The 25563-nt window shown below is 50.9% G+C and overlaps 2 protein-coding genes across 11 annotated transcripts in view; one reads left to right on the top strand and one right to left on the bottom strand.

Annotated features, from left to right (window-relative positions):
* Positions 1 to 38: 38 nt before the first annotated feature.
* Positions 39 to 17059, top strand: LOC134050796 (acyl-CoA dehydrogenase family member 11-like). 5 transcript variants are annotated; one of them, XR_009933739.1, is made up of 14 exons: positions 39 to 588; positions 4080 to 4312; positions 4908 to 5007; positions 6028 to 6145; positions 6542 to 6675; positions 6779 to 6937; positions 7616 to 7710; positions 7975 to 8074; positions 9017 to 9157; positions 9475 to 9567; positions 9953 to 10060; positions 15363 to 15534; positions 15912 to 16309; positions 16589 to 16655. XR_009933739.1 is itself a non-coding variant. In XM_062504135.1 (14 exons), exons 1-14 carry the CDS (start codon positions 295 to 297, stop codon positions 16698 to 16700), a joined length of 1926 nt encoding a protein of 641 aa, XP_062360119.1. In that variant the 5' UTR covers positions 39 to 294; the 3' UTR covers positions 16701 to 17059. The 5 variants fall into 5 exon arrangements, 4 of the variants coding, with proteins under 4 accessions (XP_062360119.1, XP_062360120.1, XP_062360118.1 ...); XM_062504135.1 differs by having other exon boundaries at positions 16243 to 16309; positions 16589 to 17059; XM_062504136.1 differs by having other exon boundaries at positions 15912 to 17059.
* Positions 17060 to 20712: 3653 nt separating this feature from the next.
* The window catches only part of MTMR3 (myotubularin related protein 3), a 73295-nt gene continuing 68444 nt past the window's right edge, over positions 20713 to 25563 (bottom strand). For all 6 annotated transcript variants that reach the window (XM_062504483.1, XM_062504481.1, XM_062504482.1 and 3 more), the window contains one exon: positions 20713 to 22917. In XM_062504483.1, coding sequence (XP_062360467.1) covers positions 22746 to 22917 — 172 coding nt within the window. In that variant the 3' untranslated portion in view covers positions 20713 to 22745. The remainder of the gene's footprint in view (positions 22918 to 25563) is intronic.

The raw sequence follows: 25563 nt of genomic DNA, 5'->3' as shown, positions 1-25563 counted from the left end.
TCCCCCAGCTCTGGAAATGCCAGTCTGTCCAGTTATGAAAAGGGGAGAACACAGTGTTTCTTGAGTACTTGTATTTTTCCAGGGCATTTTCTGAACTCTTTCCAAAGACCTTTTCCCTAGTTCACTGAACAACAGCTGCTGGAAAGCTCCTCCCTGAGGGAGGAGAGAAGACTTCATTGATTTTTTAAAGAACAACTTCACAACACCCAAACAAACCAGGACTGGTGCTGCTGTTGTGAGGAAGGATCTGCCAGTGAGAGCTGAAGGCGTGACCCCCCAGGGCTTTGCTGGATCATGTTTGCCTGTCGTTTGCCCTTGTGGAGGTTCAGTGCCACCTGCAAGCTGCAGCAATCAGGTCACTTTCTGCCTTGGAACAGCTGCCAAATGCTGAGTATTAAAGGAATCAACACCACTCTGGGGCAGGAGCAGCAGGCTGGCCTGAAGGGAAAACAAGAGTTAGAAGATCTGGAAATGCCCCTTGCAAGGAGTGAAACAGAGGCCCTCTTCCACGAGCAGCCTGAGACTGGGAACCAGTACCTGGAAGACGCTTTACTTCAGAGTTACTTGAAAACGCACCTTCCTCCCAAGGTCTGTTTGTGTTTCTGTGTGTACCCACCACAACTCTGCCGAGTTGCTGCTTCAGACTCTGAATTGAATAGTTGTCTGAGACTTTCTGTGCCTTTGAGTGTTTAACTTGAGGGAATTTATCAGCATTCCTCAAAACGTGTGTTTGAGGGCAGGAGTGACAAACACTGCCAGGACACACACAGCAAGTGGCTCAGTGGGCTCCTGGGACTGGGCTGGGTGTTGCAATGCTGGTTGGGGATAGTTAGTGTGAGCATTTGTTGTCTGGTCATGTAGAGAAAGGAATTTCTGAGAGAGGAATCAAACCAAGATGTTTCCAAACTCTGCTTTGTTCTTCTACCTCTCTTCCTGGGGAAAGGGGTTTTAAGGAAAGTTCCTAAGGGCTGGGGCTGTTCTCAGCTGAGTACTCAAAAGGGTGGAAAGGCCCCTTGGGGCTTGCTTATTCTCAGCACAGGTCATTGGCTTTTCTGGATTCATTTATCAGCCAGGAAAGGCTCTGTATGGATTTCAGGGGTGCAGATGGGGGATGAGGCCCAAGCTCTGGATGTCTGCGCTGTAAGCTTGAGCCCCACAGAAAATGCCAGTCTGTCCAGTTATGATCATTTGCTCAGCTGACAGGGGAGAGCACAGTGTTTCTGGAGTACCTGTGTTTTCCCAGGCCATTTTCTGATCTCTTTCCAAAGACCTTTTGCCTAGTTCCCTTTTGCCTAGTTCCCTTTTGCCTAGTTCCCTTTTTCCTAGTTCCCTTTTTCCTAGTTCCCTTTTCCCTCCAGTCCTCCATCCATGGGAGGAGGTGTCTCACCTCTCTGGTGGGCCTCTGCCATCACCCCAAGGGCCGTAAGTGCTCCTCACCTTTCAGGGAGCAGTTTTCATGAAGCAGAGCATGACCTCTCTCCATGGTTTATTCCAGCAGAAGCAATGCCATGACTTCTAAATCCACCAGGTGAACAGAGGGGAGGGGACCTGGCTTTCAATCAGGCTCCCACTTCCCCTGTTTGCTCTCCAGGTCAGTGAGGCCTGGCAGACACAGTGTGGGAAGAGTGTGGTGGCAATGCTGGGAGCTTGCCACAGCCATCCCAAAAGAGAGAAATGAGGTCTCCCTAAGCACCACTGTGGCTTTCTTGCCAGAAGAGAAGACAGGAAAGGAGGATGCCTTTGGGTAACCATGAAGATCCTGCTCCTAATCTGCACCTTTGGAAGAAGCATGATTCAGGTCTCCTAGTACAACAAGGCTGCTTCCACTCGTTCCCCAAACTGAGAAGAGTGTCTACAAAATCTCCCAGAGAACTGGGAGCAGCATCTCCCTTTCGTTTCTGCACTTGGTCCCAGCGGGGCAGTGTTGCCTCACTGCTGGAAAGGAAAGCCTGGGCTGCAGCACTGAGAGCCTGCTCTCCATGGGAACACCTTCCTCTCCAGGACAGCAGCAACCCCTGAAGCTTTTGGTATCCCACCCAAGCTGGAGGCTGATTCCTGTTGGGCTATTCCATGTCAAACACAGAAATTTTCTTGAAATAGCATAAAAATTTTCTTCATCTGTTTTAAGGTAATTTAAGGAGAAGACAAAATTAAGCAGCTGCTTTTTCTGGCTGTTATTGTGAAGAGGGATCTATCAGGCTTTGCTGCCCTGAAAACACATCCTTTAATGTAAAAGATAGCTATTTGCACTCCTAATGTGCATTAATTTGCACATTTCACATATCTTCATGCTTGAGACATCAAAGGAGAGATTAGTGTGAATGAGACCACCCAGCAGCCTCAGCCCTGACCCAAAAGATTTTGTCCTCTCCACATCCCAGTGATTATTCTTTGGAGCACTGAGGCTGCCATACATGACATTCAGCAGTCACAAGTGTAGGAGTTTTGATTTTATTGTTTCACCTTGGAAATAAACACATATTTTTTTTTGTTAATTCAGTGATTTGTCAGGCTGTGTGTGGTCAGGGCATGAACTCCCAGTGAGGCAATTGGAGGGTTTTGGAAAATATGGATGATGGTGAAGGGATCATTGCATGATTTCCTTGTAGGAACTCACACCAAGAGATCTACTTGGTAGGCTCATGTTCTTCTGACCACGAAATACCCACCATGACAACAGTTCAAAGATTCTTGTGCTTTCATGAACTTTGTATTCCTGGGTTATGCGTTGAAAACAACCTTTGATTTGTTGTCATGCTGTGATAAAGATTGGAGGTGTGCGCCTGTGGTAAATACAGATGTTGCATGAGCTGGAGCAGCTGCCAGGCTCCTGTGCATGGTTTTGCCTTGTTTTGTGATTATTAACACTCTTTCACTGTTCTGCTGAAGGAAAACTGTCTGGTCTGAGGATGGAGACTTCCTGAGTACCTCTCTGTGGAGTGGACAATGTATGTTTGATCCTCATCATACACATGGAATGGCAGAGGGAGGAAGGAATCAATCACACAGGATGTAGATTAATGGAAGGTCAATACAGGGATAGGCAGGGAAAGGAAAAAGTCATGTTTGTATTTCATCAACAGGAAGTTAATGGAGTTTATAAGTGCACAATTTTGGGTGCAGCAATTATGTCTCCTTTATTTTACTGAGGAGGGAACAAGCATCTCTGGAGAGGCAGAGAACAGCAAAAAATATTCCTCTCATGGAAGAAAATCAGGTGCTTCTTTGACCCCCAACACAGTCTTGGATGTGTTTAGGCCAGTGAGGTCCAACAGAGTTGGAGGTTGGGTCCTCCTTGCCTGATTTTAATAATCTACTATTTAGGTTATTTAAATCTGAGTAACTTCACTTGGCTTTGCTCATAGACTTGCAAGAGAACTTGGAAAAGGCAATTCCTGTCACCCTGAAATAGGGATCTGAGGGGGTTGGAATGTGTCACTCTGTGAGTGCTGGTTTCCCTCCATTAACTATGGACATATTTCTCCATCCAGGTCAGCCAAGCCCAGCAGAAACGAGGGTGCACAAATCCTTCAGGAAGCTGGGTGAAGGGTGGGAATATGAACCTAGACATGTTGTGTGGCAGGCTGAAGCTGGGAAAACTGCTCTGTCCCTCCTTTTCTAATCTGACAGGCAGGTAGCTGCTGAGCCCACTGGAAGTTTTCCTGTACAGATGAAGGCATTCTGTTTTTGGCAGCCCTTCCCCTGGCATTCTTCTCCAGCAGTAAATCATGGAGCAGCTGAGGGACCTCTGGAGACTCTCTTGTCCAACCCCCCTGCTTGTGTGCATCTGTGTCATTCTCAGCCTTGACACTAAAGTGCTTCTGTCTTTTGTGAAATCCAGACATGCTGCCAAATGTTACTTGAAAAAATGATTTTGGGGGGAAAAAGAGAAAAGGTGACAGCAGAGCACAGCTGTGCCAGCAGAGGCTGAGAGAGCTGTTGTGCTGTGTTGTGAAATGCACGGAAGGGCCAAGAGACAAGAAACCACTGGTACTGCAGGACAACATGGTCAGTCCTCTGCCCTTCCAGCTGGGACTGAGGCTGGGATGTGCAGAAGGTCTCTCCTTTTTGCACCACAGGTCCTGGAGGAGGTGCATCAGGACCTGGAGAGGTTTGGAAACCGTCTGCATACCAAGATCCAACCTCTGAGTTGGGAATGTGAGCTGAACCCCCCCGTGTTCCAGCAGTATGATGCTTGGGGGCAGCGCGTGGATCACATCTACACCTGCTCAGCGTGGAGGAGAATGAAGGAGATTTCAGCAGAAGAAGGGCTGATTGCTGAGGCCTATGAGAGAAGATACTCACACTGGAGGTAACTAGGGGAAATGGGGAATGACTCAGTGCCTTCCTGATTGTTCTTAGCAAGGTTTATTCAGCGTTTTGCAGGACTGAGCTGGTTGTGTAACCGGTAGCAGATGCTGCATGGACACCAGCACACCTCCTGCTGTCCCCAGCAGCTCTGTCTGTCCACTGTAATGTTCCACCTCACCAATGATAAGCCATAACTAATGGCCCACAGTTGATCATAATATTCTTTGATGTCACCTTCCTGATTGTGGGGCCTGGCAGTTCCCTGCACCACTCCAGCTTTGTGTGTGTTACTTGTAATGCAGCTAAAGATGTGGGATTTCACTTGCAGGTTTTATGTATTCCAGACCACGGAGACAGATCCACATTTCTTATTGTTAAAAGCTTCACAAGCTGGCCTGTTGCTAGCTGTCCCACTAGGACTGAGACTCTGCTGCTCCTCTTCCCTCTTCCTGGCTGGTACAATTTTTTGCCCTCTCAGAAATGAGTGGTCTGATCCTCACCTGTCCTGGCTGTAATTTTCCCTCTCTTCCCAGTTAAGATATTTTATCCTCCTGCTGTTGCACTGCTGTGTAACCCATCTGTTTTCCCTCTCCCAGCCGCCTGTACCAGGCTGTCAAACTGTACTTGTTCTCAAGCTCCTCTGGAGGTTTCAGCTGTCCACTGGCCATGACTGATGGGGCAGCCAAAGTCATTGAGGTATGAGCTTGGCTGGTCCCTGAGGGCACAGCCCATGTCCTGACACTGCTGGTTAGAGGCAGGAGCCCTGGCCAAGAATGGAGGAGCACTGATTCGTCTGGTTCTGGGCATGGCCCTTCCCTGCTCTGTGACTCAGCTCTGTCTCCTACTGCCTTTCGCCATTAGGGATGAAGCCTCTGTGACCATGCCAGCTTTTATATTCACTGACAGCACTGTGTTCAATAAGGCCTTTGCTGCACAAAGTGGCACCTGTGGCAGTGCAGGTAGCTGGAAAGGTGTCCCAAGTTGAAGTGTGCAAGGCCAGGTTGGACAGGGCTTGGAGCAACCTGGTGTAGTAGAAGGTATCCCTGCCCATGGCAGGGGGTGGGACTGGATGAGCTTTAAGAGCCCTTGCAACCCAAACCATTCTGTATTTCTATGATCTTATGATATGTTTTTTACTACAAGATAATTTGTTTTCCCATTTTTGTGTGGAGTGGCAGTTAGACATAATAGGCCAGATCCATACCTGATATAAGTTCACCAAACCACCAAGACGTTACCAATTGGAATTTTGGGCTCTGCATATTAGTGACCCCCTTTGCTTTGCCTCAGTGGCTACATAGGATTTAGAGGAAAATATCCCTTAGGTAGCCAACCCTGGGACTTTTTATTCACCAAAACTTAAAGCAGCACAGGGCAGTTCCCTCTTCCCTGCAGCTCTCTGGGTGCTGGTGACATCCAGAGTACTTGAACCTGGCATGTGAGCTATTTGAGACCTGTCTCTCCAGAAATCCAAAGGGATAGGGATGCTCAGGACTCTGTGTTGTAACACTGGTCTGCACCTTCTCTCTGCACAGTGCTGCAGGAGCTGGGCTGGCTCACAGGCTCTCAGCAGCACCTGCAGGTGCTCTGCAGTGCAGAACACCCACCTGGCTTTCAGACTGGCCTGTCTGAGCCCTGAACATACCAGTTAAGGTGACTGTATAATGTCAGCTTGTGTTATGATCATCTCAGTTAATTTTCCCTCCCCTCAAACAGTCACTGGGTATTCCTGGATCTCTGAAAAATGCTTTTGATCATCTGACATCCCGTGACCCCCAGAAGTTCTGGACCTCTGGCCAGTGGATGACTGAGCGAAGGGGTGGCTCAGATGTTGGTACGTGCTCTGGGGTGGGAACAGATATGGCAGTGAGAACTGAACACAAAGGATGTGGGGAACCTAAAAAACCAGAGAGCTGATTTAGGACTTTAGCAGAAATCATCCAAATCCTCTGCACAGGTCTGCTTTTTCACCAACAGAAGACCCAATCTCTGTCCTGTTGTGCACACAGAGCCCTTTGTGCTTTTGGCTGTGGTAACCCCTAAAGAACTGGAGGCACTGAATTATACACACTACATTTCTTATCAAGAGTCAATGAAAGAGATTAACAGCTAACCTGTGCTCCATCTTCATAGCAAGAAGTGTCTTAAAGGAGCTGGTGCTTATATTGTAAAATCAGCGTTGATTGACAGAAGTTCCCATAAGACCAGGAAATTTTCCCCTCTTTTTCAGCAAACGGCACGGAGACGGTGGCCAGGAAGCAGCCAGATGGCACCTATCGTCTATATGGATTTAAGTGGTTCACATCAGCAGCTGATTCTGATATGACATTAACCCTGGCCAGGATAGCAGATGCTGAAGGACAGGTAAGCCAGTTCTGTTGGATGGGGAACGGGGTGGGGAAGGAGCAGGGGCATTCTTTTTCTTCCTTGTTGCATTGTAATGAAATTCTCTCGGTGTGCCTTGCAGTGTACCCAGGGCTCCAGAGGTCTGTCCCTGTTCTTCCTGAGGGTTCGGGATGAGGAGGGAAAGCTGAACAGCATCCAGGTGCAAAGGCTAAAGGATAAGCTGGGCACGAGGCAGATGGCAACAGCAGAGCTGTGGCTGCAAGGAGCCAGAGCAGAGCTGGTGTGTAAGAGTTCCCCTGCCTGGGGACTGGCATGGCACTCACTCCTGGGGCTTTCAGCTGAGACCCCAACTGAAAAAGTTCCTCTCTTCCACCTCTGTGGCTTAGCTGTCCACATCACAGAACAATTCACTGGTGTGGCTCTGTGTGGGGGAGAGCTCAGAAGAGTTCAGGAAAAGATGTGAGAGAAGACAACAAAAAAGAGTTATTTTAGGGTGGTCATTTCTCTAATCCTGGTTCCTGAGCCAGCTGAGGGACTGTTTGTGTAGTGTGCAGGTAGGTATGATCAGAGATCATGCTGACATGGTCTCCAAAAGCCACTTCTCTGGTCATAGAAACAGAATCCCAGGATAGGTTGAGTTGGAAGGGACCTTAAAGCTCATCTCATTCCACCCCTTTCTATGGGCAGAGACACTTTCCATGAGACCAGGTTGCTCCAAGTCCCATCCAGTCTGGTCTGGGACACTTCCAGGGATGGGGCAGCCACATCCATATCACACCACAGACTTGGCTGAAATGAGACAAATGTATTTTAAACAAGCAGGTCTCTGGGTGCCTGAGGGCAGACTGGGACAGAGTGGGCAGCCCCTGTCCATGTGTCTGTTGACATGATTTTCATTCCCATGTCCATCCCTATCCAAGGCATGTGAAATGCTCACATCAGCCCTTGTTCCTTGCAGATCTCTGCAGAGGGTCGTGGAGTGGCTGCCATATCCAACATGCTGAACATCACTCGGATCCACAATGTCATTGGTGCAGTGGCTTCCATGAGAAGGTGAAGGCAGCATGGATCCCCCCAGGGCTGGAGGAGCAGCTGGTCAGGACAAGGGGACTTTGCAGGGCTCAGCATTGCAGCCGAGTGTCCCCTCTGTGGGACAGGCCTGGAGCCAACAGTGCTGGAGCAGGATGGCCTGTGGGTGGGTGACCTCTACAGCTGTGGTACAGCTGAGCAGGGTTCTTGCAGTGGAGGGGACTGGAGGGGAATGCTCAGGAGTGGAAAGCTGCTGGTGTAACTGTTCCCTGTGTGTGTTCCCTCCAGGATGATCAGTCTGAGCAGGGACTACGCCCGCAAGCGCGTGGCGTTTGGGAAGCTCCTCAAGGACCATCCCCTGCACATGCAGACAATAGCCCGGATGGAGGTGAGGCTTTTGGGAGCCAAGCTGAACCTGTTGGGAAGGAAAGAGGGCAGAAATCCTGTGCTGTAAGTGAGCACAGCCAGCCTGCCTGCACTCAGATTTAGGAGGCCATTCCTGCTACAGCAAGGTGGATCCAGCAAGGGAATTGTTGTTCTCCAGTAGGATTTGATCTGATTACAGACCTAGCTCCTCTGCTGGACTTCAGATTATCCTAAACAATTACCTGGGAGTTTCCCTGAGAGAAAGGAGTGCCCTTACTATGATAATCCATGACCTCTGAAGTTGGGTGCTTGGCTCAGAATCCAGGCCTGACACCACAGTCACTTGACTCTTGTCCAAGACTGGTATGGACTCATCCAACTTCCCGGGGAGCTCCAGCACCAGGAGATGGGCTGTAAACAGTATTTAAAAATTCTCTTACAAAATGGGGGAAGGTGATCCACATCTGTCAAACATGACTTCAGGCTCCAGAATCTCATTTCCTGTGGCCAGAACTTCCCCTCTGAAAGGAAGGGCAGATCCCACAGCACAGAACTCCATACTCTGATGCTTCCCATATCTAAACTTGCCAGGGAAGTAAGCTGCTCAGGAAGAAATCTGTCACGGACCTTGCAGCTCCTGCTGCTTAGAGGTTGACCATCATTTCATAACCCTTACCTTTTGAAAGGTTGTGTATTTGGGGCCTAAATGCCTTTTAGGAGCTTTGTCAAGGCTCAGGTAGGCCTGATGAAATACATTGCCCCTTTACTGCATCATAGTGTCCAAGAATGGCACAGAACCTTTAAGATTTCATACCTGTGCCTTGGCTGCTCAGAGGTCTCTGAAGCTGCGGGTCCGAGCAAGCAGGGGTGGCATTTTACCCTGGAGGCAATCTCATGCATGGAGTTCTGGAGTCAGCAGAGTCCAAGATCCCTGCCAGTGAATGCCCCTGTCCTCTGCTCACAGGTGCAGGTGAGAGGGGCCTTTCTGCTGCTTATGGAGATTGTTCGCCTGCTGGGCCTGGCTGAAACCAACTTGGCGAGTGAGCAGGAGCAGCTGCTGCTGAGGTTGCTCATCCCAGTGGCCAAACTGTACACAGGGAAGCAGGTATGGAACAGGTTGATTAGCCCAGAGTGTGGAAGCCACAGAGCCGGGAAGAGGAGTGAGTGACAGCAGTGAGAACAGGGGATACCTGCAGGACCTGCAGCAGTTCCTGCTCTGGAGGCTGCTGCTCCTGCAGGTCCTCCCTGTGTCACTCAGGCTTCATCCCCATCTGCTCCTCCTGCAGGTAGGAGCTGACCAAGCTGCCTCAGGAGATAGGTTGACTGGGTCCTGTTCATCCCAGCAGGAGCTGCTGTGTGCTGTGGGAGGTCGGATTTTCCCCTTGGGCACTGTGGATCATGCCAGCTCTCTGCATTTTGCAGGCTTCTGCCGTGGCCATTGAGGGAATGGAGAGTTTGGGGGGGCAAGGTTACATGGAGGACACAGGCTTGCCAGTCATACTCCGGGATACTCTGGTAAGAGGGTGGCAGGAGAAGGTCCTGTGTGTCACCAAGTCCCCTGCACAGCACTCTGGTTCCCTGCTAAAGATACACTCAAGGGGGAGCACAGCCCTTCCAGACTCACTCCAGGTGTGGCAGCTCTTCCCTCACTGCCTTCCTGCTGAGCCCAGTCACCCCCAGGGAAGGACAGGATGTGTTCCTGGTGCTGAGGCTGTTCCCTAGCATGGCAGTGGAGCTGAGCTCCACTGCTCCCTTCCACTTGTGAGACAAGATATCTCTGGAGATATCCATGATATCCCTTACTTCTGCCCTGTGTCTTTGCTCCCTCACACTCTCCTTCTTTGCTGCAGTCACTGCAAAGGCTCCCTCATGCTCTTCCACAGTCTCCTCTTCCCCACAGGTTCTGTCCATATGGGAGGGAACAACCAATATCCTGTCCCTGGATGTGCTTCGATCCCTCGTCAAGAGCCAAGGGCAGGTGATGGCTGCATTCCTGTCCACAGTGCAGGTGAGTCCCCAGCTGCAGCCTTGCTCAGCCTGACTCACCCACCTTGGCAGAGCCTTCTTTGGGGTTTGTGCTCCTGTCTGAAACTGGCAGGGAATAGGCCCAAAGTGAAAGGTTTAGACAAGCATTCCAACAATTGGAATGGTGTATTACAATTCTGCTCCTTAAATAGCTCTTCCAAAAGCAGGATGCAGGCAGTGCTCATCCTGGGATCCTTGTGAGCAGATACTTTCAGCTCAGCAGTGGGGGGAGCATGGCACTGTCAGAGTTCCTCAAGACAGCTACCAAAATAAGTGTATTTTTAATGTGACTCACCTCCCTGAATCCAAAATAATTTTGTGGTTTTGTTTCTTAACTGGAAAATCACTACAGGACTGCTGAATTTTGAACCTCACTAGGGCTATCTATTGCATTATGACTTTCTATTTTTATTCCCTGAAAAGATGGGAAGAGACAAAGGAATTCCATTTCTGCCTCTTTGGATTTGCTGTTCTCTGGCTCTACTTTTAAAACTGTTCAGATGACAAGAGTTCAAAGCAGCTCAGAGTTTCATGAAGCTGAAGGAGCATCACTTCGCTTGGTGTGTCCCCAAAAAGCGAGACAGGAGGCAGGATCAGAGGGTGTTGTCTCAGAGGTGACATTAATCCAGACACAGCAGTCCAGATCTCGTTAGCCCAGGCACAACAAGGTAATCCTGGGCATCTGGAGTGCTGGATTTGGTTGTGTGCAGCCTTCATGTTCCCACCCAGACCATGTGAGAAGGGAAGGGTCTGGGACGCTCTTCTTCTGCAGCACTGGGAACTGGACTTTCCAGAGCTTTCCAGAGCCTGAGTAGGTCTCACAGTGGCTGCAGTTTGCAACTTGTGTCCCATCTCACCTCCCCAGTTTAGCTGAGCTCTGTACACATCACCTCTCTGACCAGGGGAGAGGGTCCCCTTGCCATCCTCTCAGACAATTTTTGAGAAAGGAGAAATACCTCAGACAATTTGGCCACCAAACAAGAAGCCAGATCTGCTCAGGTGCAGGACTGAGCACATCCGCTGGGGGCAAATCCAGCTGTTGGAAAACAGCTGCTTAGGCTGACACTGCAGGTAATGGATGGGGAAGTAAAGAACTGTGGGTAGGCTCTAAAATAATTTGGAAAGAAGCAGCCTCCACAGTCTTACACTGAACACTAATTTAAACAAACACCCCCACAAAGGTGCTGTGCTGCACCCTGGAGCACCTCCCTGGTGCAGCTGGGACGGCCCCTCCAGCTGCTCAACAACTGGATAATCATGGAAGCATTAAGGAACACAGCACCGTGATGCAGAGCAGGGACCTGCAGAGCAGGAGCACGAGTACAGAGATTCATTAATTAACGAGCTCCCCAGTGCTCCCATCAATCACGCTGGAGGGGGGTGAGTTCTGGCTTCAAGGTCTCCAAATTCCAGTAATGCCACTTCCATGTCACACTGCGGCTGCTGAATGTCCAGGGAGAGGGGCTGGGTCGGGCTCAGCAGTGTGGATGCTCCAGTTCTGGATGGAACAGACCTGGCCAATTTAAGCTTTTCCTTTATGCCTCGGGCAGCCAGGTGCTGGAAAGGCAGCCTGGGAGGGATTTCTGTCTGCAGAGTTCTGCAGGAACGTGCTTGAGTTTCTATCCCAGAATCAGTTTTTCACTCACAGGTGATAAACAACATCTTTCTGAGCTCCAGGTGTCCAAATTCTTTCAGTCTGTGAGTCTGGCTCATTTTGAAACATCCTTCCCAATCTTGTATAGTGAGGAAATAATTTAACCCACCATAAAGGGGTTTTTACTGCTCCAATCCATTTCCTTTTTATTGATGCACACAAACTGAGTACAATTTATTTTATGTTTGTCCATCAAGGTTCTCAGTGTGCAAGACTTGTGCCCATTGTCAGAGGCTTTGCAAAAAGCAGCATTAGTACCTGTACAGCACTTGGTTCTCTGAAGGTCATTTCAAGGGTAATTCCAGGTTTTGCTTTTATTCTCTATCCGTTTTTACTGATGGTGAGATGCCCAGTGCTGCTGGGGCTCTGATGAGGAGCAGGAACCAAGAGTTGTAATTATCCTCAGGAAAAGGGAAATAGAGAACTTCCCTATCCTTGCAAAATGTGACTATAAGAAACTGAATTTTGAGGGTTTTTAGTACACAGGCGAGTTTGTGACAAACAATTTTGTCTAGAGGTTATGAGTCAGGAAGTCCTGGGGAGAAGAGTGAGTGTGAGAGACAGGGATGGAATCATGGAACAATTTGGGATGAAAGGGACCTAAAAACACATCTCATCCCACCTTTCACTATCCTATATTGCTCCAAGCCCTGTCCAACCTGGCATTGGACACTTCCAAGGATCCAGGGACAGCCACAGTTTCTCCAGGTACCCTGTGTCAGGGCCTACCCACCCTGCCAGGGAACAATTCCTTCCCAATATCCCATCCAGCCCTGCCCTCTGGCAGTGGGAAGCCATTCCCTGTGTCCTGTCCCTCCAGCCCTTGTCCCCAGTCCCTCTCCAGCTCTCCTGGAGCCCCTTTAGGCCCTGGAAGGGGCTCTGAGCTCTCCCTGGATCCTTGTTTTCTCCAGGTGAACACCCCCAGCTCTCCCAGCCTGGCTCCAGAGCAGAGGGGCTCCAGCCCTTGGAGCATCTCTGTGGCCTCCTCTGGACTTTCTCCAGCAGCTCCAGGTCCTTCCTGTGCTGGGCCCCAGGACTGGAGGCAGCTCTGCAGGTGGGGTCTCACCTGAGTGGGGCAAGAGGGGCAGAATCCACCATCCCCTGCAGTCCATAGTTTGGGATCAGTCCAGGACACAACCTGACTTCCAGCTCTGCTGTGGTGAGAATTTCAGGTGGATATTGCACAGGGCCAGTCAGTTCATGTTGTACTAAAATTTTATTAGCTGGAATTTTGAGCCAAAGCCCTGGCTGTACTTTCAAATTCAATTACAGTCTGGAAAGTGCCTCTGAAATAGCCCACAGCCTTTTGTTGATTATTCATTTGAGTCACTTCAGGTGAAATTCGGGCACATCGCAGGACAGGGTATCAGTACCAGCCCCACACGTGTTGTGCAAGGCTCAGAATCAACTCTTGCCTCAAGAATTTCTGTGTAGGGCTGCAATTCAGGTGGTAACTCAGGCTGTAAATCAGCCCTGCAATCTCAAGACATGTGACAGAGTTTTCAGGTCCTTTTCAGACCACAACCCCAATTTTCAGTCAGCAGGAAACAAATCGAGGTTATTGATGTGGGGCCTTGTGTTCGCTCCAAGCATTGACACAAAATTGTGCTTTTAGCCCTGTTTGGGATGTTCCTCCTGTCACTGTATTTTTAGAGACTCATGATTAATGTTGTAAGTAAAAACCACTCTGACCACAATGCTTGGGAGCCAGTGAGAGCAAACAAATGAGCAGCATTTTAAAATTTCTCCATGAAAACAGAGGGAATCAGAACTGCTGGAGCTCTGAAGCTCCTTTGCTGATCACTTCAGGTGGTAAGGGATAGTGGGGCAGTGATGCTGTGTGTGCCTCCTCCCAGAGCTGGAGCAGAGCAACCAGGGGAGAACAGGAGCTGCTCCTGCCCCGAGCATTGCTGGAGCAGTTCCCAGCCTCTCCATTTCAAGTGCAGAGAGAGCATGGAGAAACCTTCCAGGAGATCCAGGGCTTTTGGTTAGGAAAGGAGGAAGTGCAATTGCAACAACAACAAAAACAAAAAAGTAAATTATTGGCGAGCAAAGAAAATACAAGGTCTTTTTTCATCCCTTAAGGATAATGATGTTTTTACATTCCTGATCCATATTTCCAGGTGTTCAAACCTTCCAGCTGTGGCAGCATGTCTGTGTCCCAGCCACAAGCAGCACACATTGTCCCTGTGCTCAGCCAGTGCCATGCTGGCTCCCACCCAAACTGTGGGAATCGATGCCTTTGGGACCTGCGATTCTCATTAGCAACAACCTCTGAGCTGATTTAGAACACCTCGTTAGTATTCCATGGACTTGAAGGTTTATGGGCTTTATGTTTGTACTAGAGTTGTTCTTGTATTTGACCAGCACATGCTGGGGGTGTTTCTGCAGCACTGGGAAGTGTGAAAGTTTGGGGTCTGAGCAGTTGGAGAACACAGAGCAAACCTGGGCTCAGCCCAGCCCAGATGATTTTCTGGTCCAGTAAGAGGAGCTGCGGGATCACCTCAGCACTGAAAGCCTCAGAAACATAAAAAATTCCTTCTGTGTAGCTGCTGCTCACAGGCTTCAGTCTGCAGGTTATTGGTGGAGCTAATTAATGAACAGCACCTCCCACCATGCTGTGCTGCTCACATCCATCCTTTGGGGATGCTCTCCAAGCTGATCCTTCAGCCCTGCTTCAGAGAGAGAGGTTTGAGTGAGAAAAGATGGGACCACAGCCCATGAGGCAGGGCCAGCCCCAAACACAGGCAGTGTCCCATCCCTCCTAACAGGGAATAACACAGGAGCCACAGATGAACAGTGTGGGAATGCTGTGCCCAAAGAACAACAATTCCAGACTCTCTCAGCAGAGTTTCCCTGATGCTTTCACAAGGGATTTGGGATGTGGCAGAACAGAAGCTTGGCTCAATGAGGGGAGCTATCAGGCAGTGCTGTTGGCACAGCTAGATTGTTAATCTAAATCAGAATCACAGAATCCTTTGGGTTGGAAGAGCCCTCTAGGATAAAGTCCAGCCATTCTCCAGCACTGCCAAGGCCACCACTGACCCATCTGCCCCCAAGTGCCACATCCACATGGCTGTTAAATCCCTCCAGGTATGGGGGCTCCAGCACTGCCCTGGGCAGCTGTGACAGTGCCTGACCACCCTTTCAGTGAAGAAATTTTCTCTCATATCCAACTTGAACCTCTCCCAGTGGAGCTTGAGACCATTTCCTCTTGTCCTGGGACCTTTCCCACTGACACAATTTGCAGAGGAAAGCTCCTTTAAATGTGAATTTTCCTGCCTGGACCCAGCTTGAGCATATTTGTGTAAGTAATAATAAAACTCTGGGAGAATTGGACCCTGATGCAGGTATAGAGTTAGAGAGAATTGGGCATGAGAGCCAGTCTCCACATGCAGCTGGGAAGCCAAAATGGAAACAGTGACCTGCTGGCTCTGATCACAGGGAATTCTCCATGCCCAAGGCAAGGCTGGGACCTTCCTTTTGGGCACATCCCCTTCCCTGGCTGCTCAACCTGTGCCAGTGGCAGCCACCTAGATCTGAGCTTGTTGTCAGCAGCTGGGTGTGCTCAGGGTCCCAGCAGCCCCTTCCTTGGCACACTAGAATTTTCCTGTGGTTGTTCTCTCTGCAGAAAAAGCTGGAGCTGGCTTCAGGCACTGAGGAGCTGTCCCCGGCTGTGCAGAGGACACGGGAGGCCATCGGGAGGCTCCAGCAGTTCACGGCAGGCGTGGGCTCAGAGAAGGCACTGACCATGGAGCTGGCAGCCAGAGACTTCTCCTACAGCCTGGCACGGATCTACACAGGCAGGGCAATGACAGGAATCACACAACCATGGAATGGGCTGGGTGGGAAGGGACCTCAAAACTCATCCAGTATCACCCCTGCCATGGGTGTTTCCACCATCCCAGCTGCTCCAAGCCCTGTCCAACCTGGCTTTGGACACTTCAGGGATCCAGGGACAGCCACAGCTGCTCTGGGCACCCTGTGCCAGGGCCTACCCACCCTCCCAGGGAACAATTCCTTCCCAATATCCCATCCATCGCTGCCCTCTGGCAGTGGGAAGCCATTCCCTGTGTCCTGTCCCTCCAGCCCTTGTCCCCAGTCCCTCTCCAGCTCTCCTGGAGCCCCTTTAGGCCCTGGAAGGGGCTCTGAGCTCTTCCTGGAGCCTTCTCTTCTCCAGGTGAACACCCCCAGCTCTCCCAGCCTAGCTCCAGAGTAGACGGACCCCAGCCCTGGGAGCATCTCCAAGGCCTCTTGCAGACAGACTCACTCCAGCAGCTCCAGGTCCTTCCTGTGCTGATGGATTCCAGACCAGGAAAGGGCTGGGAATCTGCCATAGACACCTGATTCACACCTCGGTCAAGGGTGGAGCTCTAAATCTCAGTGCCCACCTTTCATGCTGAAGCAGCTCAGCCTTCAAGCACTGCTAAGAAACCACCACCCTTTTCTCCTGAGCCCTTGGCTGTTCTGGCAGGAGCCTGGGAATGCTGACACCTCCTACTCCCCCACAGGAGCTCTTTTAATGGAACACGCTGCTCGTCCTGACGCTTCCTCTACAGACGTCTGCGCTGCCCTGAGGTAGGCATAGCCCTGCCCGCCCTGTGCGTTCTGGATGATTCCATGGGCAGTGCCAGAGGCTTTGCTCCGCCTCCAGACTGATCCGACCCCTGGCCACGGCCAGACCCACGAGCACAGCTGGGAATAACCAGCAGTTTCTCTCAACCCCGGCGCTTTTCTCTGCTTGGGCGATATCCATTCCCGCACTGATGGGCAGGATCCCACCTGGACACGGCTCGGGTTGGCATCAGCCCCGTGAGTGCGGCCGGACTGGCGCAGCCCATCCCTCTCTCCATCCAGGTGGTGCAACCAGGAGCTGTGTCCGGTGGCCGTGGAGTCAGCAAGAGGCAGCTATGGGGGAGGGGCAGTGCTCCAGGACAGCGCCCTGGTGTTCGGGAGCAGCCGGCTCTGAGCGCCCGCCGCCCCGGCACGGACACGAGGTGGGTTGCAATCCAAAAAATCCCCCAAATCCTCAGGTACCTGCAAATTTCAGGTGTGGTGGAATGTCCCATTCCACAAGGGGCCAGACCAAATCCTTCAGGAGTGACCCCCACCTGCCCCGGGCTGAAATCCACGGTTTTGAGGTTTCATAATGTTGACACAGCCCCGAGAGTCATTGCAAGGTGCTGGAATGTTCTCACAGTTTATCACTGGGAAAAGCCCCAGTGATAAAATCCAGAGAGGAGCTGGAAGCAGCAGCTCTTCAAGTGCCAAGACTTCTTGAAGAAAACCAACCAAAATAAAACTGAATGTTATCTGAAAATGATTAAATACAGAAACCAACCATTTTTCCCTGTTCACCTTCCTGCTTTCCAGTGCTGACCATGGACATCCACCCTTGGATGGGGTTTGTTCCAGGGGCAGGCCTTTCTACCCACTGTGGCCACAAACATTGACCTTCTCAGGAACTGCAGCATTCTGAAGAAAAAAGGGATTTTTATTCTCTCTGGCCTCCGAAATGTTGATTAATTCCCTATGCATGTGTCCTAATGATGCTTCAATCCATCCTGACATAAATTCTACATAAGTTTTGGACTGAAATCCAGTAATTCTCCACCTAAGCACTGGCTGTGGGATTCTCCTTCCCTTCAGCCCATCAGTTGACCTGCTTGGTATTGCCCTGCTGGCTACAAGTTTTTAATTAAGAAGTTACTAATAGAAGAAGAAAAGCATTAATAGACCGAAGACAGCTGGGAAATGCTACAGCAGCCAGACACTGAGTGGGAAGAGGGGGAAGGAGCTGTTTGCTGAGATCGGAGTTGTCCGGAGTTTCAAAGATGGCAGGGCCAGAAGGACACAAAGGGTGGCTCTGGGGAGGAGTAGAGTGGAGTAAACCCAACAGGACATAAGAAAGGAGGCTCCATGGGCTCCCTGTGTCCTGGCACAGGGATCCCAGGCTGAGCCAAGCAAAGCTTCCCTGAAATCACCCAAACGCCACGAACCAGCCCCAGCAGCAAAGGGCTGCTATTGTCTGTGCATTGCAGGGAACAAAGAGCATTGGGTTTGGGTTTGGAAAATCTCCTACATCACAGAATCACAAAATCATGGAATGGGTTGGGATGGAAGGGACCTTAAAGCCCATCCAGTGGCACCCCCTGCCATGGGCAGGGACAACTTCCACAGTCCCAGGCTGCTCCAAGCCCTGTCCAGCCTGGCCTTGGGACACTTCCAGGGATCCAGGGACCCAGTTTCTCTGGACACCCTGTGCCAGGGCCTGCGCACCCTCCCAGGGAACAATTCCTTCCCAATCTCCCATCCAGCCCTGCCCTCTGGCAGTGGGAAGCCATTCCCTGTGTCCTGGCACCAGGACTCTGGCCCTGCAGGTTGGTGTTGGAGGTCTCACAGGGGTCAATGCACAGGAGCTGCTGTGCCCTGTAAAACTCAGGAGAACAGGAAAGTGAGGGAGCAATGCAGGGCTCTGAGCGATGGCCGAACATCCAACCTCAGATGTGCCTGACAGCAGGAGATGGATGTGACCCAGGAGGGAAAGTCCACGGGCTGGAAGTGTCTGCAGAGCTGATCAACACCTGGGATCCCCTGCTCTCCCTAAGGGCTCATCTCCAACTGCTGCCTTTCCAGGCTTCCCCTCTTCCCAGCCTATTTTACATTTCTGAACATCAGGATTATTTTTTTTCTCATATATGAGTTATAATTTGCCTACAAATAAGCCCCTCAAACTGGGAGCTCTGCAGATGCACCAACACAGAGAACAAGGGACTAAGAACTCATCACTTAGGAAAATGTAGGAAAACGACAAATTTATTAAGATCTAAATATTCACTCTGAGGCTACAGTGAAATAAAGGCTGTTATACACATGACGGTCTGACACTTCCAGTGCTGCTGAACAGCTCTGCCCTCAGAGCTTGGCATGGTTTCAAATATTTCATGTGCTTCAACTAAGTAATTGAGACTTCAGATGTCATTTTAATATAAATCCTACCCAAAAAGAGGATAATCAAACCCATCACCTGCTGCCACAGCAAGGTCTAAAAATCATTTTGTGACAGAGCTGTGGGAAATCGGTTTAAAACCCAGATTTGTTAAATAACAAAGTCAAACTTTAGCAGCATTTTTAAAATGTCAAAGTTCAAAAAACAGTGAGCTGAAATCCCAAAATGCAACAATGGGAGCTCTGGCAGCTGCGCTGTGGGAAGAGATGGTCAGCTCCAAGGACTGGGGAACACCTTGGCCTGCACCTGGCAGAGCTGACTCCAAACCTCATCCTGGATAATTCCAGGACCCCTCTGTTCCAGGCCCTGAACCTGCTCAACTTCCTGCACATGGTTACTGCCCTTTGCAGCCTGCCACACCTCAAAACCTCTCCCAGGCCAGGCTCCATCCCACCCCTGCAGTCTTTCCCAGGGAGTGGAGCAGTTCCCAAACACCTTCTTCCCCTTCCTTCCCTAGCAGAGCCGTTGTTTTCCATCCTGCACCTGCCACTGCCACCCTCACCTGTACCCAGCTCTGAGACCTGAGCCCTCCCAGGGGTCCCAGAGACCCCTCCTGCCCACTGCCTCCAGTGCCACCTCCCCTCTGCCCTGGCAGGAGGGGCCCTGTTGCTGTCGAACCTGGGATGTGAGCTCTCAGTTCCCAGTGATTCTTGACGCTGTTTGAGATCCCAGGTTGTTCCACAGCCCAAGGGGGCAACACTGAAGCTGCCTGTTGTGACAGCAGCACCGGTGTCCTGACAGGCTCATGGACTGTCTGAGAGCCAGAACAAAGGAAAGAGGGAAGGAGGCTCCTTAGGAAGAATTGATCATGGGGAAATGAGCTTTGACACCTTCAGACACGTTCTTCTCAGGCAGAGCTGCTGCCCCTGGCAGGAGCCCTTCTGCACCTTGGGAAAGCTCAGAACTTCTCTGACGCCCCTGCAGAGACCACACTCGGCATTTCCCAGATCAAAACCTTCCTGTCAGCGCCGTGCCCAGGGCTCACGTCTGCAGGACAACGAGCTCCTGAGAAAGCACCCAGGAGAAACTCGAGTATGAGGAGCTGTAGGAAATCCCACTGTGAGGCGTAACTGAAACACTTGTTCCTTACACCACCAAACATGATTCCTGCTTCTTTTCAACTCCAGATCCCACCAGTGACTCTGGTTTCAAACCCAACCTGGTTTGACTTAATGAACACCATCAAATCACAGAGCGATTGTGCTCAAAAGTCTTTGTGATGACACATGTCTGGCCCCACATGCCTCACAGCTGCTCAGACCCCTGAGAATGCAGGGCAAATCCTCAAATACGTAAGAGAAGAAATGAATGATGGTGGGGACCTGAGGGGACATGACGGTGCACAGCCAGAATGAGCAGGCAGTGCTTGGAAAATGGGAATAATCCTTGTGCCGAGCCAAGACCAGTTGAGTTTTCCACCTTCTGGGAAAAAAGCGATCTTAAACCTGAGTGAGTTTGGTTTGTTCCCAAAGAGCCACAGCTCCACCATCCAGCATCAGGGTAAGGCAAGTGGGAATGGAGCTTCCACTGCCAAACCCCACTGGGAGCAGGGGGAATTCCATGGAGATCCAGGCTACTCCTACATTTGGGCAATATCATCAGACTGAAATAAATGTGATGGTCAAGGGGAAAAACAAAAACATAATATGGAGGTTGCTGAGACTCTAGCACCTTTCTCCATCCTGGCAAAAAATGCTGGTTGTGCCAACAGAACCTGGCAGGATGTGTGCCTTGTGCGCTTCCTCCTTCCTGGGACTCCTGCACCAGGAAAACCAAGCCTAAGATTTAATTTTTTCTCTTAAGTTTAGGAGTGACAGTTTGGTGTTCCTTGGAAAGACACACGTGGAACAGAAAGCCAAGGGCAGCAGCTGCAGCCTCCTTTTCCAAGGCCTTGGTGTTCCTGCTGAGCATCCAATACATCCCCTCCGAGGGACAGGGAAGAAAAAAAATTAGAAAATGTGTTAGCAAATGCTCCCATGCAAAAGTCTAAACTTTATTCACTTTTATTTATATATTTAACAATTCTAAAGTATTTACTTCTCGCTTTTGACAAAAATGAAAAATATAGGAGCACTTTACTCTCTTGTGGAGAGAAGGGTTATTTCTGTACACAGCTACAGAGAGACAGCTTCCTCCTTTACAAACAAAGAAAAATAATATTAATTAAAAAAGTGCTTCATCGATCCAAAAAAGCCTAAAGAGCTGCAAGCTTTTATTCACACTGTACATCCCAGCCCCGGCCCGGAGCGGGCCCTCTTGGCACGTGCAGAGGCTCTGGCTGATTCTGCACCACAAAGCCACACAAGGTCAGGGTGTCCCCCCCACTCCGGCCCTGCTACCTCCCCCTCGCCACCCTGGGAAGAGCCGGACATTCCCTTGTCCCGCTCCAACGGAGCAGCCACACCTGTACCTCTCTTCCAGCCCCCACCACTGGGTTAGGAACGGATCCTAAACATGCCTTGGCTGGAAACCCCATCCTTCACTTTGCTTTTCCCTCAGTGTCTCTTTCTCTAGACCTGTGCCAGAGAGATCCCAAGAGGCTCCGTCCATTCCCAGACCCCTTTCCCACACGGACACAGCCTCCTCCTTCCTGGACATTCAACGCCAGCGCACGGATCCTGACAGGGTGGGAAGGGCACAGTCCAACCACCTCACCATCTCTCCTCACCCACTGAGCTCTGGCAGATGGTTTCCCCATGTAAGCCTCCCTTTGGATGTGATTGTGACATTCCAGGAAAGGAAAATGCTCCTTTCCCAAGGTTTCTTGGATTTTGAGCTGTTGTATCTCAAACTCTCAAATACTCCAGGATTCTTGGGAATACCACAGAGAATTTGGGATTTTGCCTAGGAATTGCACTGTGAGCAGGACCTACTCTCCTCCTTACCGGATTGCACTAAGCAGGATCTATGGGAAGGGAATGGGATGAGCACCTACCAGTTGGTTACAAACGGGTATTCGGGAGTTTTACCCTGCAGTGAGGCAAGTCTGATTGGGACAGAAGGAGGAAGGGGAATCCATAATGCATTTTTGGATTGTTTTAAGCTCCTCAGGCAGCTTTTTCCTATCTGAAGTACACTGAACACAGCCTGGGAAAGGAGGAGCACCCCAGGAGGGTACCCAGCATCAGCACAATCCGCACAGGCTGAGCCTGGCAATACTGGTGGGTCCTGGCCACCTTCCATCGTTTGGATCGTCCAGTAAAGTGCGAGTGACCAGCCAGGACCTGACCATGGCAATGCTCTGCTTCCAGAGGGAATCTCACACGGATGGGGAAAGGACAAGGCAGAGGTCTGCTCCTGTCCTGGTTGGACTGAATCACGAATTGCATGGTCAGACCCCTGGCAAAGCCCGGTGTGATGCTTGGCTTGGCTCTCACCAACAGCACATGCATTCCTGAGCCAGCATTCCAGGAGTTCCCGCTCCAAGGGCTCAGACCTCACAGATTGTGCGTGCAGGTATGGAGCCATCAGCACAGGAACCTGACTGAGACCCCCTCGGGCAGCCCACTGTGAGAACAGAGAGGGAAAAGGTCTCTGGGGAAGGAGATTCCCCACCTCTTCTAGCAGCAACAGGTTCCCAAACAGCAGTTTCAGGTTTGGAATAACAGGAGTGATTGAAAGCACTGGAGGCTGCAGCTATTCAGGCTCTGCACTCTGGCTGGCCCAGCTCCCTCTGCTCCCAGCTCCCCAGAATCCTCGGCCTGCAGCAGTTCCGCAGTGGGACACATAAATACCCACAGGGATCCTGGCTCTGCACCAGCTCCCTCCCGCAAACAAACAGATATATTATTATATATACACGCACGCGCGGGGACACGGACACACAGACAGGACAGGCAGGAAAGGGGGAAGAGCTGGACAAAGGAGAATCCCACAATCCAGCGGCACATCCTCGAGGTCTGTCCCGCCTCCACGCGCAGCCTCCCAGCCTCGGCCCCCCGGGATCCGCGTGTCCGTGGGGAAGGGTCGGCTCGGCTGCTCCCCCGCCGCTCCCAGGCCAGGAATTCAGTTGGACGTGGCAGTGATAGGCTTGTCCAGTTCGTGGTCCAGGCTGGAGCTGCCGGGGTGGAGGCTGCTGTAGCAGGATTTGCAGACTCTGCTGGGCTCGAAGAGCTGCTGGCTGGGAACGGGCACCTTCTGATTACAGCAACTGGAGCAGAACACGTTGCCACAATTCCTTGCATCAGGAACAGAGGAGAAATGGAAAACATCAGAAGGAGTTTGACAAAGTTACCTGAGCTGTAAAATGAGCTATTCCCAGTGCTGGGACTGGGGAGGTACCTCCCTACAGGTCAGGGCATGGGCAAGGACAGCTCCAACGCCTGTGCTCCTCCCTCCTAAGAATGGAGTAGAGATCCAGGGAGTGGGTGCAGGAAGGAGCACGGAGCCAGGGGCAGTGCGGACTTGCACATCATTAAATGCCTCTGTTCAGCACTGCCCTGAGCCAGGCTGGACAGATGTGCCCTCTTGTCACACAGAGAGCTCTCTGCCATTCACCACAGAATGGTTTAGGTGGGAAGGGACCTTAAAGCTCATCCAGTGCCACCCCTGCCATGACCAGGGACACCTTCCACTGTCCCAGGTTGCTCCAAGCCCTGTTCTGCCTGGTCTCCAGCATGGTGCCAATGCCACGCTGAGGCACAGGGCTGAGCCAGGCCATGGGGAATATGGGGAACATTGGGAATGGGGGCTCCGGCCCTGCTCACACAGCTCGTCCAGCCCTGGCTCACAGGAGGGATGTGAGCAAGTCAAACTCTGCTCCCAGGCTCTGCTCAGAGCTGGAAAAGTTTAAACATGGAAATATCAAAGCTTTCTGTCGCTGCCACCCTCCCATTACCCCCACAGCCACTCCAGCAGTCCCACACTCCTGTATCCAGGATACTGAGCCAAGGAGGAACATGCAAGGCCCGGGGTGGGCAGGCAGGTGTTCCATGCACAGGTGGGCACGCGCAGCATTCCCGGCACTGGCGGAGCTGCACCGGCACATGCAGCTCGTTACAGCTCAGAGTCATTAATTACCTTCTGCAGCCCCTCTCAAAACCTGTGAGCCCTGTGTGCCCTGTCCTCAATTCCTACAAGGAGCAGGGAGCAGCACTCCAGGGACCTGGGTTTTGCCCTTCCCATTACTATTGTTACTGGAGATTTGCTGCTGCCAAGACACTACTGGGGAATTCTGCTGACACCCAGCAGCTCTGATTAATCCTTCCTTGCCAAGAAAGGAGATTTCCAGCTGCTGGTCACTGATGGGGAGAGAGGCAGCAGAGAAATCCCATTTCCCACTTCAGTGAGCTCATTTCCTCAGTTCCACATCCCCCCCACTACTGGCCCGTGAAGGCTGACAGGGACCAGCCTCTCTGCAGAGGTTCTGGAGACTGGAGGGCCCTGCTGGAAATCCCTGTCAGAAGCACCTGCAGGAGTGGGAACAGCCCTGGGAGGTGCCACACAGCTCCCACAGCCCCATCTCACTACTCATGGAATGATTATCGCAGAGCAGCTCACTGATGGATGAGTGGAAAACTAACCAGAGGAATTAAAACAAGGATCTCTTTGGTGGAGCTCACCATTCCTAACATTTGCTGGGGTTTTTGTTGTTTTATCCTAGACAATGGTGCTCTGACACTACTTTGGAAAGCTCTGGACAGCTCATCCTTCTATCTCGGTGGACCCTGCTTCACTTCAGAGAGTAAAAAAAGAGACATAAAAAACCAGGCTGGAAAAGGAATGCTGCTTGTTTGAGGAAGGGGGTCTGAAAGTCACACTCCCCATGCCTCCTCCTCATCCCTTATCTCAGATATTCATCCAGTTTTGGTTATCCTGACCCTCCACCAGCTCTGTGGCACCTGTTCCAGCCATGGGATTTTCAGTCCTTCTAAAACAAGTGGCAGGTTTTTGCCAACACCCTGCACAGCAATACTAGAATTATTTGGTAACACGTGGCCCTCTCCCAAAAATATGTAGAAAAAAAAAGGGGAATTATTGAAAATAAAACATAAAACTTGCAGAACAGTCTCCTGTCAGTGAGCAGGACACACATGGACTGACAGTGAGTATTAGTCTGAGCCATATCCCAGTTAAGCTCCCAAAAGCCAAGTCCTAAAAGCCCTTCTGTGAGGACAGAGGGCTGTTCACATGGATCCAATTCCCAGCAGCTCGTGATGGCCACCCCCAGCTTAGTTCTGGTGATTTCCAGGCAAGTGAGAAACAAAGAGGGAGAAGAGCTGAGTTAGTTGGGAGAAGTCACCCAGGAAAGGCAGACGGACAACGGGCAGAGGCTGCTGGAAATGCTCACCAGAGCTGATCAACTCGGTCAGTGTCCCTGCAGGGAGGAGAGAGAGCTCAGGGGAACAGGCAAAGGGAGCAAACATTGGCAAACAAGGAAGCTGGAAGATTTGCCCCACTCAAGGCCTTACACTGTGGGGTTCAACTCATTTCCACTCCTGGAGGGGTATAAATGTTTATTACAGAGATACTTGTGGTGCTGGCCTCACCAACAGCTGGGTCACTGCAGCATGTGGAAGCCAAAGGAGCCAAGACCCTACAGGGAGATTTAGCCAGATCTGAAACCCTGAGTCCATTTTAACTCCTTGTGGGGCTGTGGGTGACCTGTGTAGATGCAGGCTCTGGGAGTTGTCCCAAGCTCAGGTTTAGGGAACTGAGCGCCCTGGGGATACAAATCTGCACAAACACAATGGGCATGGTTAAAAAAAAAAATAGATTTCAGATTATTTTCCTTCTTCCCTGAGTTTTGTTAACTTTACAAAACTAAATGGAGCAAAATACAAACCAGACACAAACCTAAAACGATGTCCCTAAGTCTTTGCAA

The sequence above is a fragment of the Cinclus cinclus genome, chromosome 17 (genome assembly GCF_963662255.1).
Source record: "Cinclus cinclus chromosome 17, bCinCin1.1, whole genome shotgun sequence".
Taxonomy (NCBI): Eukaryota; Metazoa; Chordata; class Aves; order Passeriformes; family Cinclidae; genus Cinclus; species Cinclus cinclus.
This window is presented reverse-complemented; position numbering and strand designations above follow the sequence as displayed.